Source organism: Ursus americanus, chromosome 2 (genome assembly GCF_024610735.1).
Source record: "Ursus americanus isolate L20-20 chromosome 2, mUrsAme1.1.p, whole genome shotgun sequence".
Lineage (NCBI taxonomy): Eukaryota > Metazoa > Chordata > Mammalia > Carnivora > Ursidae > Ursus > Ursus americanus.
The window spans coordinates 38,975,001-38,994,708 of record NC_142128.1 but is presented as its reverse complement, the minus strand read 5'-3'; the positions used below and the strand labels follow the sequence as shown (position 1 = coordinate 38,994,708).

At 63.1% G+C, this 19,708-nt stretch overlaps 4 protein-coding genes across 11 annotated transcripts in view; 2 read left to right on the top strand and 2 right to left on the bottom strand.

The window, feature by feature from the left end:
• The first annotated feature begins 183 nt into the window (after positions 1-183).
• On the top strand, positions 184-4,142 carry NUBP2 (NUBP iron-sulfur cluster assembly factor 2, cytosolic). Its single transcript, XM_045784745.2, has 7 exons — positions 184-296; positions 1,625-1,743; positions 1,820-2,018; positions 2,758-2,912; positions 3,049-3,159; positions 3,303-3,372; positions 3,577-4,142. Exons 1-7 carry the CDS (start codon positions 278-280, stop codon positions 3,720-3,722), a joined length of 819 nt encoding a protein of 272 aa, XP_045640701.1. The 5' UTR covers positions 184-277; the 3' UTR covers positions 3,723-4,142.
• A 711-nt stretch (positions 4,143-4,853) lies between these two features.
• Positions 4,854-7,972, bottom strand: IGFALS (insulin like growth factor binding protein acid labile subunit). The gene is made up of 2 exons (XM_045784713.2): positions 7,879-7,972; positions 4,854-6,797 (listed from the first exon to the last, which is right to left on the bottom strand). Exons 1-2 carry the CDS (start codon positions 7,892-7,894, stop codon positions 4,996-4,998), a joined length of 1,818 nt encoding a protein of 605 aa, XP_045640669.2. The 5' UTR covers positions 7,895-7,972; the 3' UTR covers positions 4,854-4,995.
• The window catches only part of HAGH (hydroxyacylglutathione hydrolase), a 27,961-nt gene continuing 14,909 nt past the window's right edge, over positions 6,657-19,708 (bottom strand). For 2 of the 3 annotated variants that reach the window (XM_045784759.2, XM_045784760.2), the window contains 2 exons: positions 18,867-18,946; positions 18,089-18,386 (listed from right to left, as the gene is read on the bottom strand). In XM_045784759.2, coding sequence (XP_045640715.1) covers positions 18,287-18,386; positions 18,867-18,946 — 180 coding nt within the window. In that variant the 3' untranslated portion in view covers positions 18,089-18,286. Of the gene's footprint in view, positions 6,798-18,088; positions 18,387-18,866; positions 18,947-19,708 lie in introns of those variants that run through there. The other variant, XM_087853727.1, reaches the window with a different exon arrangement.
• Positions 6,797-19,708, top strand: part of LOC123783800 (uncharacterized) — a 15,127-nt gene continuing 2,215 nt past the window's right edge. Inside the window, exons 1-4 of one of the 6 annotated variants that reach the window (XR_015720953.1) lie at positions 6,797-7,171; positions 9,085-9,156; positions 9,616-14,336; positions 14,561-19,708. The exon at positions 14,561-19,708 is cut by the window's right edge and continues 2,215 nt beyond it. Coding sequence is in view for 1 of the 6 variants with exons in the window: in XM_087853748.1 (XP_087709874.1) it covers positions 14,209-14,336; positions 14,561-14,821; positions 15,320-15,440 (510 nt within the window). In the remaining 5 variants the exon portion in view is untranslated. Of the gene's footprint in view, positions 7,172-7,949; positions 14,337-14,560 lie in introns of those variants that run through there. The other 5 variants (XR_015720948.1, XR_015720950.1, XR_006777294.2 and 2 more) reach the window with 5 other exon arrangements.

The following is a 19,708-nucleotide window of genomic DNA, read 5'->3' as shown; positions in this document are numbered from 1 at the left end:
GACCTGTCAATCCTGACTCCACATCCCCATTGGTCACCTCTCAAGCCGTCGGAGGGAGGGCCCCTGTGCCCATTGGATGCGGGGCGAGGCAGGGACGGACACGGAAGTGAGTTCGTTTCCGGTTCATCCTCGGCTCCGGAAACTGCGTGCACCTTACGTGAGAAGTGATTGGCTGAGTGGAGCGCGAGTGGGCCTATCAGGACGGCTAAGGGGAGGGCGCTACACGGGGAGCGAGTTTGGGCGCCGCGGACGGGTGCTGTGCGGCGCCGCGGGCGGGATGGAGGCGGCGGCGGCGGGTGAGTGCGCGGGGCTGGCGGGAGCGGGAGGGGCCGGTCCGCAGCTGCTGGTCGCGGCCCCGGGTGTTCGGGGGAGCGGTCGTCGGCGCCCATAGGCCTCAGTTCACAGCCGCGTCTTGCTGCGCCCGGGGGCCTTGGTTCGGCGGCCTGGTTGGTGGCGGCAGAGCCGTGACTGGAGCGGGGGTCCCCGGAAGGGGAGCCAGAGCGCCGCGTACTCTTGCTTCTTCGTGGAAGTGGCGTTCCAGCAGGTGCGAGCGGGTGCCAGCAGGTGTGGCGTGCAGCCCCGGGGTGCCCTCGGAGACTGGCCGGGGGCTGCTGCTGGTATCGGTGACCCGGACCTGCTGAGAGCCAGGCCCGGTGCCCGTCTCAGCTCCTCCCCGCGAGGCGTTGGATGTGGGCTCCTTTGCAGCTCCTTTTGAGAGGAGGGTCTGCAGGAGGGCCAGGACCAGGGCGTCCTCTGTGGAACCTCCGCCAAGGTCCCGGGCTTGCGGGGAGGGTGGTGGGGAGAGTAGCTTGTTGGAGGTGGGGCAGGAGTGCGGATGGTGAGGTCAGAGAGTACTGAGACCTGAAGGTTAGGGTCTTGCAGAGGGACTGAGGGTTGTGTGGGTGCAGATGGCAACCCTGGGGGTGGCAGGGGTTGGGATGGTATTTCTTCTGTGACATATTAGGCTCGTTGGAAGGAAGAGCCCAGGCAGAGTGGCCCGTGGCAGAGAGCTACAGTTGTTGGGCCTGGGGTGGCTTGGGGGGTAGCCAAGGATGGAGGTGCAGCCTGTGGTCGCCCTTATGTCCTTGGGGTTTAAGGCACAGTCTTAGCCAGAGAGGTGGGTTTGCGTCCATGCGTGACTGAGGCTTCAGGTCCCTAGAGCTCTAAGCGTCCCTCCTGAGAACTGGAGGCTAGGGCTGCCTTGAGTGCCTCTGACCCCAGGAGAGCGGTTGGACACCTAGGGATCAGACCCGGATCCTAGGAGTCGGGGTGGGGTCCGCCCCAGCACAGATGCACCTCACACCTGTCATTATAGCCCTGTTTCTCACTGGAATCAGCAGCCCCTCAGTTCACATCGCCCACGTGTGTGAGCGCGAGGGCGCGGTCACACACGTGCTCGCAGTAGAGAGGGCAGTTTGACACAGCCGCCTTCGGGGAAGCCACAGGTCTGGTCTGGGGTCGGCCCACTGAAAGACCTTCCACCCGGGGGTGTTTGCTTCTGTCGGGGCAAAGGGGCAGGTCTCAGAATTTGGGACATGGGGGTTGCTTGTGACCCTTCAGAGTGAGCTTCCGAGAGCATCTGGTGCGAAGGCAATTCTCTGCCCTTCTCCCTTCTTCTGACCAGAGCCTGGAAACCTGGCAGGTGTCCGGCACATCATCCTCGTCCTCTCAGGAAAGGGGGGGGTCGGGAAAAGCACCATCTCTACGGAGCTGGCCTTGGCCCTGCGCCATGCAGGCAAGAAGGTGAGCACCCCCACCCTGGCCCCTGCACGGACTGATCTCTGCTCCTGCCCCTCATGGACATCCTGCCTCCTTGCAGGTGGGGATCCTCGATGTGGACCTGTGTGGCCCCAGCATCCCTCGCATGCTTCGGGCACAGGGCAGGGCCGTGCACCAGTGTGACAGTGGCTGGGTCCCCGTCTTTGTGGACCAGGAGCAGAGCATCTCCCTCATGTCTGTAGGCTTCCTGCTGGAGAGCCCGGATGAGGCTGTGGTGTGGAGGGGCCCCAAGAAGAACGGTAACGATGGGGTGGGGGACGGCATAGTCAGCCTTCTTGCCTCTCCCAGCTGCCGCCGCGTGCTCAAGTAAGAGGTCTATTAGAGAGTCCCGCAGGAGCTGCAGGCCCTCCTCCCCAGGGTTCTTGGGTAGAGTTGGAGACCCCAATAGCCGGCTATTTCCAGAACCGTCCTGCTGCTCACCTGAGCGGACAGGCCCGCGTGGGAGTTGAGAGCAGGAGGAACCTCTGTGAGGCTGTCAATGACCCCATCCGTGTCCCGGAGCAGGAAGGGTTCTGCTGAGACCTGAGGCCACCCAGCCGGGTGGTGGGGCGCCGAGGCTGGGCTCTGGGCTCTGCACCAGCAGGCCCCACTAAGCCCTGTCTTTGGTGGTGGGAGGGACAGGCAGCAGGCTCGTGCAGGGGCTGCATGCAGGACGTGCTGACGCGGCCTGGGCGCTGCAGGTCACCTGTGCTGCAGAAGCTAGAGGTGAACCTGAGTCCAGGCACGGACACCCCCAGGAGGATCACAGCTCCTGGCTCAGGCCTGAGCGGGAAGTCTCGGGGGGCAGGGGTGGCCCCACAGCCGGGAAGAGAGGGGTGCTTGCGGGGCCCGTGCTGCGCGCCTCCCACTCTCTGTGAGGAATGGCTTGCTCCACTGTTGTTGGGCAGACCCGGGACCTGCAGAGGCCCCTCTGTGCGGGAGGCTGGCTGGAGGCGAGGGGCTCGCTGAGACCCCAGTGAGACCCCTGGGTCTTTATAGCGCTGATAAAGCAGTTCGTGTCTGACGTGGCCTGGGGACAGCTGGACTACCTGGTTGTGGACACACCACCAGGGACCTCGGACGAGCACATGGCCACTGTGGAGGCACTGCGCCCCTACAGCCCGCTGGGGGCCCTCGTGGTCACCACGCCCCAGGTACTGTGGGAGCGCCTTCGCGTTGCCCAGCCGTCTGTGCCCCCCCCCTCCCCGGGACCCGGCAGTGCTCCCTGCTCTTTACGCCTTGGGTGGTGCGCTTTGAAGTGGACCACTGTTCTCTGCTCCCCGGTCACAGGTAGTGTCTGTGGGGGACGTGAGGCGGGAGCTGACCTTCTGTAGGAAGACAGGGCTGCAGGTGGTCGGGGTCGTGGAGAACATGAGTGGTTTCGTCTGCCCACACTGTGCAGTGAGTCGTGGGGACTCGGCGGGCCAGCCCTTGCAGGACGCAGGGAAGGGAGGGTCAGGCTGTGGGTGGCAAGGACCCCCCTGGACCTGCCCCCCAAGTGTGTGGGAGGTTCCTTCAGGGGGCCCCGCACGTCTGTGTTCTAGGAGTGTACCAACGTCTTCTCCCGGGGAGGCGGGGAGGAGCTGGCCAGACTCGCCGGAGTCCCCTTCCTGGGTGAGCACAGCAGGGCCGCTCCGGGCAGGGCCGCTCCGGGAGTCTGCGCTCCCTGCGCCCCGGGGGCATGAGATGGCAGCATCCAGCCGGGCTTGAGGGGTGCCCGAGGGAGCCAGGGGCGGGCTTTGGGAGCCCTGCATGGGGTGGGGCTGGGAAGCTGGCCCCTGTCCCTCACGGCCCCTCCCCTGCCCTCTCCCTTGGCAGGCTCTGTGCCTCTGGACCCTGAGCTCACGAGGAGCCTGGAGGAAGGTCGAGACTTCATCAGGGACTTCCCTAACAGTCCCGCCTTCCCCGCACTCTCCTCCATAGCCCAGAAGGTTCTGAGCCAGGCGCCTGCTCGGCTCTCCTAACCAAGGCAGCCCCTTCTTGCATCTCCCGGCCGTGTGCGCACAGACCTAAGCAGAGGCCGTGGCGGTGCAGGCGTCTCCCCACCCCAGGAGCCACATCTGTGTGTCAGCCACCGGCAGTGGGTGGTTCTGCCCGGTGGGCGAGCCGGAGGCAGGGCCCAGGGGAAGGTGTGGGTCTTGGCGGTGATGGCACATCCGCTCTTCCCGGCACAGTGCTCACATGCCCTGGACCCACGGCCGGGCTGCTCCTGGGAGCCAGGGCTCCACGGGGGTAACGAAGCTTGCGCGGCTGGAAAATCCCTGGGGCGTCCGCCGTCCTCAGGGCCACCCTGAGCGATGCTGGGGACAGCGGGGAGCACCTTGTGAAGGGTTAGACTTGTTAACTTCAGAGGAACCCACAATTAAACGTGTTCCACTGCCGCAGTTATGGGTCTGATGCTTTCAGAGTGTCGTGCTCTGGTTCCACCAGCTTTGCCCCTTGACCCTGGCCCGTGGGCCCCTGCATGTGTTTGGGTCAAGTTTGGGCAGTGTGTGGAGGGCTTGGTGATGGTGGAGAAACACGTGGTGTTGGGGGAGGCTCAGCTCAGCGCAGCTGACGGCCCGTCCCCCATCACCCTCCACACCCTCCACACCGTGGGGCCTCCACACCGCGGGGCCCAGGGCAGAGCTGGGAGTGAGGTGCAGGAGCCCCAGGGAGGCCAGGAGGGAAAGTGGGACAGGGCACAGCACAGCACTCTTCCCAAGGGAGGAGATTGGAAGGTAGGCAGAGGAGACAAGGTGGCCCCCAGGGCGGGGGTGACAGGAGACCGGGGGTGCCGTGGACAGACATTTCCTGGTGTGGAACAAGAGGGCAGGGGGAGGGCTGCTGTGGTCGTCGGGGGAGGGTTAGCGGGGGGGGGGGAGCGAGAACCCATATCCACGCTGGGCATGAGCAGCGGCCACCTGGCTGTGCCCAGCTTCCCAGGACCAGCTCCTCCAAGGACACTCCCAAGAGGACGGCTGAGGTGCTAGGGCTCTGGACCACGGGGGGGGTACTGCCACCCTCGGGAGCAGGCGGGTGTCACGGGAGGGGCGTGGGGTGGGGGCACGGGCCCGAGCTTCCCCCCCCCAAAGCTACACTCCTGTGGTCACACGTGTGTGTCACATAGCTTTTAATGAGTGAATCGGGGGGCCCGGGGCCCATGCGGTGGCCGTGCCCACCCCGGCGCTGGGCCGCGTCCCCCGAGGGGGGTGCTGTTCTGACCCCGGGGCGGCGTCCGGCCAGACCGGGCCTCGGTCAGCACTGAGCGAAGTGGGCCTCGGCGACGTCGCGCAGGTCGAGGCCCGAGACGCCCGGGGGGCTGGCGCAGGTGATGTTGTTGTAGGCGTACACGGGCGGCTGGCCGTCGTCCCCCTCGGGCACAGCCCGCACAAAGCGCGGCACGACGCTGGGCTGCTGGAGGGCCAGCGCCCTCAGGGCCCGGAGGGGGCAGCCACACTCCCAGGGGTTGCCCTCGAGCCACAGGCGCTCCAGGCCGGGGGCCTGCGGCGTGAAGGTCCGGAGGGAGTTGTTCCTGAGACTCAGGTAGCGCAGCTGCCCCAGCTGCGCCAGGTCGGCCTCGGGCAGGGCTTCCAGGCGGTTGTGCGACACGTCCAGCCAGAAGACGCGCCGCAGGGGCCGCAGGGTGTCCGCCGCCAGCGCCGCCAGCCGGTTGCCGGAGAGGAGCAGGTACTCCAGCTTGCCGAGGCCCTGGAAGACCGGGCCGGGCAGGTGCGTGAGCCGGTTGGCGGTGAGGTCCAGCTCCAGCAGCTCCGACAGCCCCCCCAGGCCCTGCTCCTCCACGGCCACGATGCCGCTGTCCCTGAGGAAGAGGCGGCGCAGCCCCGAGAGGCCGGCGAAGGCATGCGGCCGGATGCGGCCCAGGCAGCTGCGCTCCAGGTGCAGGCTGTGCAGCCGGCCCAGGCCGCGGAACACCTGCTCAGGCAGCGTCCGCAGGCAGTTCCCGGACAGGTTCATGACGGCCACGCCGAGGAGGCCGAGGAAGGCGCCCGCCTCGATCTCCCGGATCTGGTTGTCATTGAGCGTGAGCACCTCCAGCTGGCCCAGGCCCTCGAAGGCCTTCTCGGGCAGCTGCCGGATGCGGTTGTGGCCGAGCTGCAGCTCCTCCAGGAAGTGCAGGTCCTTGAAGGTGCGTGGCCGCAGGCCGACGATGGCGTTGTGCGAGAGGCGCAGGACGTGCAGGCCCAGCAGGCCGGGGAAGGTGTCCTCCAAGAGGCCGGCCACGCGGTTGTGTGACAGATCCAGCCAGCGCAGCGCCTTCATGCCCAGGAAGGCGCCGGGGGCCACGGCGGTGATGAGGTTGTGGTCCAGGTAGAGCTTCTGCAGCTTGGGCAGCTTGACGAACACGTTGGCCTTGATGCTGCGCAGGGCGTTCCTGCTCAGGTCCAGCTCCCGAAGCTCGGCCAGGCCGCAGAACAGTGGGGGCTGCAGGTAGGCCAGCTTGTTGCCCGCCAGCACCAGCTCGCGCAGGTTGGCCAGGCCTTGGAAGGCGGCGTCAGGGAGCACGGCCAGGCTGTTCCAGCCGAGGTTGAGGTCCCAGAGGCTGGCCAGGCCCTGGAAGAGGCCCTCGTCCACCCGGCCCAGCAGGTTGTTGCCGAGGCCGAGCGAGGCCAGGCCCGGCGTGTGCAGGAAGGTGCGGGCCGCCAGGCCGCGGAGCTGGTTCCGCTCCAGGTGCAGGTGCCGGAGCTGCTGCAGGCCGTGCAGCGCCTGTGGCTCCAGGCTGGCCAGCCCGCTGCCCTGCAGGTTGAGGAAGGCCAGGCTGGAGAGGTTCCGGAAGGCATCGGCGGGGATGGAGGACAGGTTGTTGCCGTCCAGCCACAGGGCCCTGGCGCCGTCCGGGATGCCGTCGGGCAGCCGCGTGAGGTTCCGGGAGCTGCAGAAGACGCTGAGCTCCTCCACGTACTCGTCGTGACCGCAGGTGCAGACGGCCGGGCACGGCAGGCTCTCGGCGGCCCCCGGGGCCCCAGGCTCTGCTCCCCCCAGGCCACAGGGGCCCAGCGCTGCCCAGGAGAGCAACAGCACGGCCAGGGCCAGGCCTCCTGCAGGGAGAGAGCCAGGGGACGTGAGCCCGGCACGAGGGCTGCAGCCTGCGTGCGGGCTGCAGCCTGGAACTCGGCACCCAGACCGTAGCACGTGACCGTGAGGGGCGGCGCTGCTGACGGCCCGGAGGACGGTGGGAGCTCAGAGCTGCGCTCTGCCCGCCTGAGTGGGAAGCAGAGACGGGCAGGACGAATGGGACGTCACCCGGCTCAGAACCAACTGCCCTTTCCACCCTGCAGGCCCACCGGGGTTGTGATGCCTGTTCTGCAGACACGGAGGGTAGAGGCCCCTGGCCGTGTGGCCGTCTGCGTCCCCAGCGAGGACGTCGAGCGGGGCCCGCGCTGCCGGGTGGGCCTGGGGAAGGCCTGAGCAGGTATGTGCTCCCTGCCCTTGAGGGCTGGCCAGTGAGCAGGCGCACAGCACCCCAGTTAGGCTCCCAGACTGGGGGGCACTCACCCACGTGCCCCCTGGCGTGTGTGCCTCACCCAGGAACGTACCTGGCGCTCGTGCGGGGAGCAGAGCAGGGCGCCTGCCTCAGGGCAGACAGGGACTCCACGCTCTCAACTCACCAGGGGTCAGGGGTGTTTCAGGACAAAGGGCACTAGGCCCCACACCAACGACACCCCAAAACCTGCGTCACGCGCTGGGCTGCCCACGGAATCGGGGCCTGTGCCCGCCCTCGGCGGGCTCAGGATGCCCAGCTGAGGTCAGAGGCAGCGCTAGAGGATGCCCCACACCACCTGGACGGGGCCGGGCCCTGAGGGGGATGGGGTGTCAGGGCCTGGCCTGTGAGGGGCTGTGAGGGCAGCAGTCCGCAGCCCAGGGAAGGGTCCCTGGGTGGGGTGTGAGGAGCCTTGCGCTCTTCCCCAGTGCCCCGTCCTGGGCCCTGGGACCCGACAGGAGGTGGGCAGAGGGAGCGGAGGTGCCCGAGGGCGCATCCCTCAGCACGGCGGCAGCCGCACTTGCACCGCAGACCCACCCGAGCTGAGCCCTCCCTGGGGCTGCCCCTGGCCTTGTGGGCTGCACGCGCAGGGCTGGCCACCCCCAGAGTGTGGGGCCGGGGCCCTTGGGGCACCTCACCTCTAATCAGGGCCATCCCGCATGCAGAACAGACCACAGGTGGGCCGCGAGCTGGGTGCGTCTGCTGGGGCCGGCTGCTCCTGCCCTCTGATTTCCCCACTGCTGGGGCAGCCAGCACCCTGTCGCTGGCCAGCCCAGCCCAGCCCAGCCCTACTGGCCCGGATTCCATTAACCCTCTCGTGCCCGGGACTCCGCATCAGCCCCAAATGCCCCAGATGCAGACGGCACAGGGGAGAGGCCGGGGGGCTCCATTCCCCCCAAAGCCTCCTTCATGTTTGGCTGGCTCCCGGCCGCTGGGTGGGAGCCCCTCAGGCAGCGGTGGGGGACCTCCCACTCAGCAGATGGCCACGTGGGAGTTAAGTGAGAGATGGGCCTGGCACACTGACCACCCCCTCCTTCCCCCTGCCCATTTCCTAACAACCTGGGTGGGGTCCTCATTAGGACTCCCTGGGGCCCCGCCCAGCCTGGGCTTCTGGGACCTCAGGGTCAGCTGGTGTCTGGCCACTCCTCCTCCCCCCAACCTCTTCTAGGAACACCGGGCAGGGCCCCTGGCCCCCTTGTGTTTGCTTTCCCTAGCACTGCCCTCCTGGGAAGAGCGGAGGGAGGCCTGGCCTTGGGGGCCAGGTCTTGTGGCCGCAGCACCAGCCTCCACCTGCTTTGGGACCCAGGCTGTTCTCCAGAGCTCCTGTGGGGCCATGACCAGCCTGTTCTGCACAGGATGGCCGCCCAGTGCCTGGCCTGAGGTCAGCCCCAGGTCAGGCCAGGAAGAGGGTTGACAGCCAGCATGGCCCCTGGCTGCTCGAGCAGAGGGAGCCCGGCCACGCCCTCATCCACCTGCCCTGGGCACGACTGGCACAGCCAGGGGAGGGGTCCTTGGTAGAGGCCGGGAGGCAAGGCCGGAGGGCTGCACTGCACGTGGCCAGCCCCCAGGAAGGGGCGATTCGAGCAGCAGGGCAGAGGCGGGTGGACGAGGGCACAGCCGGCTCCCCTTGAGAGGAGGGCCAGGCTGGCGGCGGTTCCGGGAGGCTCTCCAGTGTACTTCCTGGCCAGGCGGCGGCAGGCAGCAGGTCTGCAGCCCGGCAGGGAGGGCAGGGGGAGCTGCGGCGCCCCTCTCCATTCCCCCCACCCCCGCCTGGCCCACAGCTCCAGGTGCCGGGGGTGGGGGCAGCTTTATCTCTGCCTTTATTGAGCTTTGATTGATTTCAGGTCGGTTCTCAGCCTCTGTTCTGAGAAATTATAGATCCGCCAGGAGAAAGTGCACGCCCAGAAATTGACACGGTAAACAGGGGTTTACAGAGCGCAAAGTGCCGACTCAGCACGTTCCGGGCCCTCGGCAGGGTGGGAAGGGAGGGTGTGCAGCGGGAGGGGACAGGCCTCTCTCTGCAAATGCCGGCTGGCCCCACGCGGCCGCGGCCCTCCACAGGGCCTGGCCGCGGGGGAGGGTGATCCCTGCAGCTACACACGTGCACCCCCCCCCCGCACCCCCCTTGCTGCCCTGGCCACTCAGGGAGCTGGCCACCTGAGGGTGTCCCCAAGGCATCTGGTCTCATTTGCTGCTGATGGTCAAGTATACGGCGTCGCACCCAAGCACTGGGTCTGGCTGCTCGTACACACAGCTGTCCCCACGTCCTTGTGTCTCGGGACACGCTCACCCGCCTGCTGCCCACGGACACTGCGCCGTGAGCCTGTGGGTCCTCAGTGGACTTGCCAGGATCCAGGTGTGCGTCTTCTTGGCAGGTGAGGCTGAGCCTTCCCGAGCAGTTAGCGGGTCACCACCTCCTGGGGCCGAGGGGTGCCCTGCACGCCCCACCGTCACCCTGTCTATTCCCGAGCCCTGAAGGTGAGTGGATGGTGGCTTTTGTTCCGTGTTTCTCAGACACCGGCAGGACCGCAGCCTTTTGGCTCACGAGCCAGGGACTGTCCTGTTTTGTGAAGGGCGTGTGCGTGTCTCGCCGATTTCTGGTTAGGGGTCCATCTGATCTGTGTTTTTAAAAAAATCATAGTCTTGCTGCAGGTCCTTCACCGGGTCTACGTGGGCGGCGTGTGCTTCTGCCCTGGAGCGTGCCTTGCCGCTCTGTCATTCTGGCAGGAGTTGGTTCTAACGCAGTTTCCCGAGACGTTCGCACTGAGCCGGATCCGTCAAGTACCGCAGTGAGGGTGGGAGACCTGCCGTCCGATTTCTCAGTCTTGGGGGTTTCACGGCCGCTCTGGCACGTGGACTTGAACGCTTTTGAAGCACCTCGGGAACACGTCGGGGTCCCCTGCCCACGAGCGTGGAGGCGGGGGCCGTGTCCGTCCCTTGCGGAGCAAGGCCTCCCGCCTGCCGCCTCCCGCAAGCGCAGCAAGGCTCCGTGTGCGGCGCCCCAGCGCCCCCTTCCAGGCCGTGCAAGCAGCTCGCTGGTGTCTGCCCCGAAACCACAGCCCGTGGTGTGGGTTGTGCTGAGAGTTGTGCACAGCGGACCCCTTCGCCCCCGCACGTGGTGCACATCCTCCTCTTGGCTGGAGTGTCCCTGGTGTCGCTCGGCATTTCTGAGCATTCGTGTTACGATCGTGCACCTGGTGTTTAGATTTTTCCTAGATGACGGTGACTTTTCGATGCTCTTCCCTCCTCAGTCTTCTCTCTTCCGCTGTCTGTCTGGGCTGAGAACTCCGGAAGGGCGTTGACGAGTGTGATGCCCTCACCGACAGTCCTGGCCTGACTGGCACGAGATGCACGGACCCCCGTTTGTGTGGTGCGGCCCGACCCGTGCTCCAGCTGCGGGACGCTCACGTGTTCCGTGTGCTCTCCCATGTGTCCCCGTGGCCAGAGAGCAGGTTTTCTGCGTCCGCCCGCACGGCAGCCTGGAGTGCTGCTCCGTGCCGTGGCTGAAGGGCGGTCCGTGGCAGGGATGGGCCGCCGCCAGTTCCGCTCCCCCGCTGAGCTGCCGGATGTCTGCGTCATTTGCATTCAGGGGCTGCTAGGACGTTGCCACGAGCATTTATCTACGACTCTGGTGTGAACGTGTGTTTCATGCTTCTGGGTAGGTTCTTGGAGGTGGAGTCGCTGGCTCACATGGTTATTTATGTAAAACTTGTAAAAGATGTTAAGTCATCTTTGCACCCAACATGGGGCTCAAATTCACGAACCCGAGACCAAGAGCCGCAGAGCCACACGCTCCACCGACTGAGCTGGCCAGGCGCACTTACGTCTGCGCGCTCTCCGTGGCCCCACGCCCTTTCCTTAAGCGCCCCGCTGTCCGGTCCGGGGCCGTCAGCTCTGCTTCCTGGGTGGGAGTGCCAAGTCTTGCTCGCTTTGAGGTGGTTGAGTTCCAACACTTGATGGATTATAGGTTATCAGGCATAATATTTGCGGATATTTTTCCCAGTCTGTGGCTTATCCATTTTTTAAAACACGGGGCGCCTGAGTGGCTCCGTCGGTTAAGCGTCAGACTCTCAATCTCAGCTCAGGTCTCCATCTCTGGGTCATGAGTTCAAGCCTCACCTCAGGCTTCATGCTTGGTGTAGAGCCAATTTTAAAATAAAAAAGACGTCGTCCCTTAAGATGCAAAAGTTTATTTCGATGACCTCCAACTCACGGATTATTTTTTTTTCTAGCTCATGCTTTCCATGTGCCTCTCACCGGATCACAAAGATGTTTTAATCAAGGGATATGGAACACCTTTCCATTTACTTAGCTCTTTATAAATCTTGCCCTGTTTTGATAACAATTTCTAAGTATCTTGTTAGTTTGGTGCTACTGTGAACGGAATCATCTTAATTCCATTTCCCGCGGTTAGTAGCGCACAGAAATGGAATGGATTCTTTTTACTCGTCTTGTATCCCAGGACCTGGCTAAACTTCCCAGTCCTGGGTGTGTAGTGTACGTGGATCCCTAGGATTAGCTCCCTGTGGGGTCATCTCGTCTGTGAGTAAGGACATTTTTCCTTCTTCCTTTCCCGTCTGCATCCTACCATGGTCTTGTGGTTTCTTCGTGCCTCACTGCACGTCCAGGACAAGGCTGAGTACAGGGCACGTGCAGACATGCCTCGCTCCTGGTCTTACAGGTGAGCGTCCCACCGGTCACCACGAATTCCGACGCTGTGACGGAAGAATGCTCTCAAAGGGACAGCCGTCCTCACCCCTCGGTCACGACTGTGTCCGGCCACGAGGCACAAGGGAGTGGAGGCTGCTGATCAGCCGCCTGGGACAGTGGGACCGCTGCCGAGTTTCCAGGTAGACCCAGTGTCATTACAAATGTCCTGAACCGTGGACGAGGGTCTCTGGGGGCAGGTGGGAGGCGATGGGAGGATTCCACCACAGCTGCTGGTGTTGGAACGCACAGGAAGGACATGAGGAGCCAAGGAACGAGGGCACCTCTGTCAGGAGGGCCGGGCGGGGCAGCCGTTGGCCCTTCACACAGGCGTCGTCTGTCCTGAGGCCCAGGAAGCTGCCTTCCGTTCGCGGCTGGACGCGTGACCGTGTGTGCAGGTGTGTCCGGGGTTTTGCTGCTTCCATGGAGCTGATCCTGGGTTTTGTCCTTCGCTCCGTGAGGACGGGCTACGCTGTCCGTTGACTTTGGCATGTCTGGCCGACTGACGTTCCTGTGCTGACTACTTGGTCGTGGGACAGGACGTTGCTGTGCTAGGGTCACTGATCTTTCGTGGCAAATTCGACATCTAGGTTCACAAGGGACACTGATGTCTTCTCTCGTGAGGTCTGTTGCTTTGGTGTCGGGACAACGCTCCCCTCACAGGAGGCTCAGGGAAGCGTCCCTCTGCGTTTTCTGAAAGAGTTTGTGTGTGATTGGTGTTACCGACGGAGCAGAAGGCTCGGTGAAGCCGCTGGGCTCTTCCTCTGACGAGGACTTCGGACTTCATACCCGTCCGATTTGTTGTTACGGGTCTATTCTGATTTCCTGTTTCCTTCCGGGTGCGCTGAAGTGGTCTGCCTTTCCAGGGACTGGTCAGGGCGGTTGTTCCCTCGCAGCCCCGATGCCTGTCCCTCTCGGGGGAGGGGCAGCCCCGTCCCTTCTCCTGCGTGATTTTGTCGACGTGTGTGTTCTTTGCTGGCAGCGTAGCTGTGGGTTTCTCAAAGAACTTTGTGATCTTCTCAAAGAACTAATTTTTGGGTTTTCTGTTTTGCTGATTTTTCCTTTTTCTTCCACTTCCTTTGCATTTTGTTTTCTCTAGTTTGAGATAGAACCTTTCCTCTTTTCTGTGCAGATTCGTGAGGCTCTGGGCTTTGCGGTGTGCCACAGACGGTGTGCTTTCCACGTTCACTCCTTCTGACCCACATGCTGTCAGAGATCTTTCTGGAGGCAGGGGGTGTCCGGACTTCATTCTGCCGCAGGGAACGAATTCTGCTGGAGTTAGCAAACATACTTCATTGTTTTGGTCTTTTAAAATTCATCGTGACTCATGTTGTGGCTTACGCCGTGGTCTGTGCTGCAGAATGCCACACGGGTGGGCTGTTCTGCACACACGTGGGTTCCGTGGAGTGAGCGTGCTCACTGCTCCCCCCGCGTCCATGGGGATGGGTCATCCCAGCCGTCTACCTCTGAGGGAGAATGTGAACCTCCACTTTTCAGGGCACCCGGGGGCTCAGGTGGTTAAGTATCAGATGCTTGGTTTCGGCTCAGGTCGTGATCTCAGGGTCATGAGACCGAGCCCTGCATTGGGCTGCACACTCCGGGCACCCCTGCCCATTCAGACTCGACACGAGACATCCGTTGCTTCCACAGAAGCTTAAGAAGTCAGGTTCCAGCTTATGATTATTAGCTGAGGGAGAAAGCTCTGTGGGCCAGGGAAGGAAGAGACGCGGTGTCCTGTCTCCCTCCCCGGCCACACACACCCACCTGGCCACAGTGGGACCCCAGATGGGCTGACCCTTCCCACAGAGTCCTGGGGGCACATGGGGTGCAGCTCCTGCACCAGACTCTGTCCTAGACCCACCAAGACCCAGTTCTTCCCAGGCCTCTTGCTGTTCCAACGCAGATCAGCATCCGTAGAAGCAGACGGACCAGGAGGAACCTTGTGTGGTTTTACTGACAGATTAATGATGCGAAGTTTGCGGTGACTAGGGGTGCAGGGGTGCTCAGTGCCCTGGAACGGTGCCCTCGGTGCCCTGCTGTGATCCTCATCTCATAAACAGAACATTCCAAAGGTTGATTGGTAAAGCCCGGCGACTTCCTAGCTGCAGCGGGGCACGCCCCACGGGACCAGCGCGTGACACAGGGTGCGGTGAAGAGCAGACAGACCCCACCCGGGAAGACAGGTCACGGAGCCCTAGGGAGAGACTTTCACATGAAGCCCCTCCGAGGGCAGCAGCGGCCCTGGGTCGGGAGTCAGGAGCATGAGCGGCAAACGCCCAGGCTCTGGGCTCACAGTCGACAGGACATCAGTCCACGGCAGGGAAGACACGAAGGAGAGACCACACGAGTCCCTCAGCCACACTCTGTGCTCCACACCGGACGCCTTCGGGTGAGTGTCCAGCTTCACGTTCTTGCTCAGAAGGACAACACCCCTGAGGAGCTGAGAAGGCAAGAGCCCCAGGAAGGCGTCAGGGAGCGGGAGGGCACCCCGGGCCCTTCTGAAAAGGGGGGCGCCTGGCCAGCTCAGGCGGTGGAGCCTGTGGCTAGACCTCGGGGTTGTGCGTTCAAGCCCCACGCGGGGCGTCGCAGTGACTTCAGATCTTTTAAAAACAGGAAGAAGAAAATACTGGAAAGCAAGATGCTTCCCAAGTGGCTGAAGAACAAGAGAATGAACAGGCCTGTAGCTGTGGAAACACCAGGCTCGGACGAGAATTTACCTTCTTCAGACTCCCCGAGAGCAAACACTCCAGTCCCTTCATCATCCGCCGGCAGCTGGGCTCCGGCGAGAAGGTATCGGCACCCGGCCGGCAGCGGTAGCCGTGAGGAGACAGCGTGCCCAGAACCTGACTGCGCAGAATCCACCAAGGAGACAATGTGAGGGCACCCAGTTCCCGCTTGGGGGGGACTTCTGGGTGTCCCACACACCTGCCCCTCCTCCTGGCACCTCTCCCTGCTGGCATGAGCACCTCTCCGGCACCCCGACCTCCTGACCTCACTGCCCCATGAGCGGCTCCCAGCCCCATGGGCCTTCTGTGAGCCCCATCTGTCTCCCCACAACGCCGCACTCACAGCTCAGACCCCAGCTGGGGCAGAGGCTGGGGTCTCTTGCTCAGCTCACCGGGAACCCCTGCACCCCTTGAGCGGCCCCGCCGCGGCCCTCGAAGAAATGCTGGTGGAGGCCCACTCTGCCCACCAGCGCACTTCTTCAAGTGGGCGCCAAGGTCCTCCCGCGTCCTGTCCGCTGCTCCCTCTGCCTCCTCTCAGGGCTCAGCCACACCCCTGCCCCAGGGCCTTGGCACTCACTTTTCTCTCCGGGTGTCTACAAGGCCTGCCCAGCCGTGACAGTTCCTGCTCTTGCCCGATTCTCTCTAGTGCTTCCTCCGCCCAAGCTGGCTGCCAGGTCCCTCCCCCAGGACAGAAGCTCCATGAGGGTGGAGTGAACCCCCAGAGCAGCTCCGCCTCGGCCACAGCAGCTACACTCAGGTGTCTGTGAAGCCCGTCAGTGAGGTCGGGGATGAGGGCCATGGTCCCGCTCGCCTCACCTCAACCTGGGAGACCCAGGGAACAGAAGTCCCAGCAACGGGACCATAGAAGGTTCACGAAGGGAACAGAGCTCAGGCGGGGAGTAGATGGTTGGGAACAAAGCTGACTGTACTTCTCTACGCTCCTGACCCTGGAGTGATCTAAACAGACACCATTTACAACAGTGTCAAAGAACGAAGGACCAGGGACCGGACGTTCCCAGAGAGCTGGCGTCTGGGGTGAGAGTCAACACCCGGTGGGAAGGCGTCTGCTGTCCGGTGGTCTGTCTGCCCTTGCCCTGGTTTAGGCAGGGAGCCTCCCGAGTCCTTGGAACTCCCCACAGGGTGGAGAGGGGGACTTTGTTGTTCAAGGGAGCCCATGCCACACTGGGGTCAACACAAGGGGGACACCGCACATACAGCCGGCGATCCCAGAGACGACGCAGTGACACCACACAGCACGACGCAGGCTGGGACGTGCCAGCAGGGTGACTCGGCGTGTTCCACACAGAGGGCGCGGCTCAGCACTCCGGGCCCCCTGGGGCCCTGCTCTGTATCCTTTATAATCAAACTACAAAATCCCAAGGGCAGCACCTCTCAGAGTTCTAGGAGCCGTCCGGTGAGTTACTGAGCCAGAGGGGTCAGTGGGGGCGTCTGACGTCACCGCCACAGTCCACAGTGGCTGCACGGACCCTCCAGCGTGGACGGGTGTGGCCGAGCAGCATGCCGCCGCCCCCGGGGGAAGCCCACGTGGTCTTGCTGGGGACTGAGCCCTTCAGCCAGCAGGGCCACTCGGACACGGGCACTCAGCGTCAGAGTTGGGTTTTAGCAACAGGGAGAGCACCACAGACCCTAATGCTGGACAAGCGGCGTGTTCCAAACTTGAAATTTGCAACACCCGTCCAGAAATCCAGCACGTCACGGTATCACGCCTGTCCCGACCCTAGCCGTGAACGTTCTCATGTTCATACTCAGGGCAAACGGCCAGGACTCTGCCGAAGGACAAAGTTGGGCTGTATCCCTTCCTGGAAATGAAGAATCATCCTAAAGCCGTAGGAATGCAGCCTGTGGGCCCACAGGACAGGTCTGCAGCAGGGCTGGCGGTGCGCACGAGGAGGGACAGACACCCGGGACAGACCGCCAGCCCCCAGCATGAACAGCATTTTCACAGGAACCACAGACGTGAGGATCCGAAGGAAGTGCAGACCTACTGGACGGACTCACGAGAAGGCAGCAGAGGAGGGAAAGGTCAACGGGTAACGCGCACGTGACCGCAGTAAGGATTTCTTCAGTGAGACGCCAGAGTATGAAGCCAGCAGCCAAAGGGAAGGACTGCCAACATGCATGATGGGAAACCAAGGCCCCGTGTGACTAGTGAGCAAAGCCCAGGAGAAAAGTGGGGAGCCCCCCCCCCCCGGGCGAAGTGGCGGTCCGGGGGAGGAAACCTGAGTGGCCAGCACGCGCGGAACAGGATCCAGCCTCCCCCTGTGGCAGCGGGCCAGCCCCACGGCGGGTGGCACATGGATGCGGTGGACGTGGCTCTCACTTGCAGGTAGGCCAGAACGTTCTGCCGCTCTCATGGCCAGCATGCAGCGCCGGCACGAGAGCGTTTCAGAGCCGCACGTCGCAGACCCACGACCTCAGCCACATGCAGGCCCACTGTGGCCCCAGAGCCCATGGGGGCGGCCCGGCAGGAACCCCCTCACCAAGGGCAACACGTGCAAAGGGCAACAACTACTATTCGGGGCTCTTGGCCCTAGGGGGGGGGGGAGTGGCCCAGAGAGGCTGGGTGATGGGGCAGGTTTTTCTCTCCATGTATTTTACAAGTATTCGTGTGCTCTTGGACATTTCCACGTACACTTGGGAGCACAGGACTAAGAGCAGGGGGACCGCGGGGGGATGCCAGCAGGAGAGAGAACACACACACCACAGGACACCGCAGGCCCCGGGGGTGGAGGCTGCCAACACCACAAAGCATGCTGGGGGGCATGGGCCCCCACCACAGCTCCACCCCGCGTGTGCGCACTCTCCAGCGTGGACGGCGGCAGCTGAGCAGCACGGCGACGAACGCAGAGACACCTAGGCTATTTCCAGAGCCGTACAACAAGACATCTAGAAGGTCCTGTGCAAACGCCGTTCCATGACAACCCCGGGGGTGCAGGGGGGCTGCAGGTCACATGGAGCTCCGGCTCCATCTAGAGGTCATCCTGTCTGGACAAGGACTCCGTGCTTCCCAGCCGTGCAGCACCGTGGCCCAGACAGGCAGCCCCACACCCGCCCAGAACCTCAACACATGACCTCAGCGGCCTGAGGCCACCTAGGGGAGAGTGGTGACCGACAACCTCGGCTGGAGAAGTGCTAACTGGAAGCCGTCCCGCATCTGCGGGGAGCACCATCCCGGCAGGAGAGGAGAGCGCAAGCGGAGCCCTGGGCACCGTTCTTCCCCACAGATGGAAGCCAAAGGACCAACGTCCAGAACAGAGGAAGACCTCCAGATGCAGAAATGGGCCGGCTGGGAACAGCCCTTCCTGCCCCCATCGTGCCCCGGGTCTGGCCGCACCACTCGGTCCTCCCACCCGCACCGGAGGCCAGAGAGAACACAGAGTCTCCAAGCCGAGCATCCAGGAATACGCTTTCAACTTCTCTTATAAATATGCATTAGAACATCTGGTAACACAAGCAAAGGGCTCCGAAGAGAATTTAAAATTAAACCAAGACTGGATTTCCTACACTCCTGGCAGGAAATTTATCTAAAACATCTGAACACCCACATGTGCTTGAGGGTGGCGGGCACGGGCCCCCCAGGTCCACAGCCGCCTCAGTCCCGGGGCACCTTGAAATGGTCCTTCTCTTTGCGGATGGCCCTCATGGTGGTTACGGGGTCCGTCTCGCCCGCGTGCTGCTGCACGGTCTTCTCCCTGCGGGAGCCGAACACCAGACTGCAGGCTGCGCACCATGCCCACCGCCCTCCCAGGGTGCTGGGGACAAAAAGAGCCAGCAGAAGTTGGGACGTTCTTAAAAAATGCCACAGCCCACAGCCAGCTTGCGTGCTCCTAACTGCGGAATCCATGCGGCCAAGCCATCCTGCTGGCGACCCGGAGAGCAGGGATGCTGATTTCCCACTGGCGTCCAGCACGGCCCAGGTGGCAGCTCCCCGAGACCCCCAGGGACCCTCAGCTGCCTATGGATCTGGACTCGAGGGTCAGAAAGGACCCCAAAGCCTGGCCAGGGCGCAAGGAAAGCACCCCCCTTCTGAGAAGAGGTGCCTGTCCCCTAGGCGAGGCAGTACGTGACAGAGGTCGGGGCAGCCTCCAGCGCTTGGGGCCTGCAGGGGTGCTGGGAGCAGACACCTGGGCTCCGCGCGGCGGCGGAGCCGACATCCCCGAGGGCCCGCTCACCTTACTCGCATGAACGGGTTGTAGGTGAGCTCCTCCGCGATGGTGGATGGCACCGTGGGCTCCCCGATGCTGTACTTCTCCTGCGGACGACACAGCTCACTTTGACACAGAAACTTCGAAAGGTAACATTTCTAAGTACCTTCTCACGATCTTCAAATACCGTCCAACTCAGAGGGCAGAGTGAAAGCTGGCTCAGTGTGAGGACAGGCTCCTTGCTGCTGTGCGGACCCCGAGTGCCCTGGCCGCCGCCACCAGCAAGCTGTCCCTCCTCCCCTCGCCATCACGGAGGTGAAGGGGGGATGCCAAACTTTTTGTCAATAGGAAGTCCATGTTTTACAGTATAGAGTAACCAGCAAAAACACAGACAACGCAGAAAAGAAGAAAACACCCAACTGCCCCGGGTCCCTGCCCCAGGATGAGCACCCCCCCCCCCCGGGGAGGTGTTGAGTCTCATCACAGGGTGTTCGGGCAGGACTTGCCCTTCACAGGCTCCCAAGAATGACCCAGGAAGAGCCCTTTGGCAGGCAGCTTGGCAATTGGAAAAACAACGCAAAAATTGTTCTTTAAAAAGTTCAGCAAAATTCATGGGGCGCCTGGGTGGCACAGCGGTTAAGCGCCTGCCTTCGGCTCAGGGCGTGATCCCGGCGTTGTAGGATCGAGCCCCACATCAGGCTCCTCCACTATGAGCCTGCTTCTTCCTCTCCCACTCCCCCTGCTTGTGTTCCCTCTCTCGCTGGCTGTTTCTCTCGCTCTGTCAAATAAATAAATAAAATCTTTAAAAAAAAAAAAAAGTTCAGCAAAATTCATAAGAATAATGAAGAAAAGGAACACAAATCGCCAAC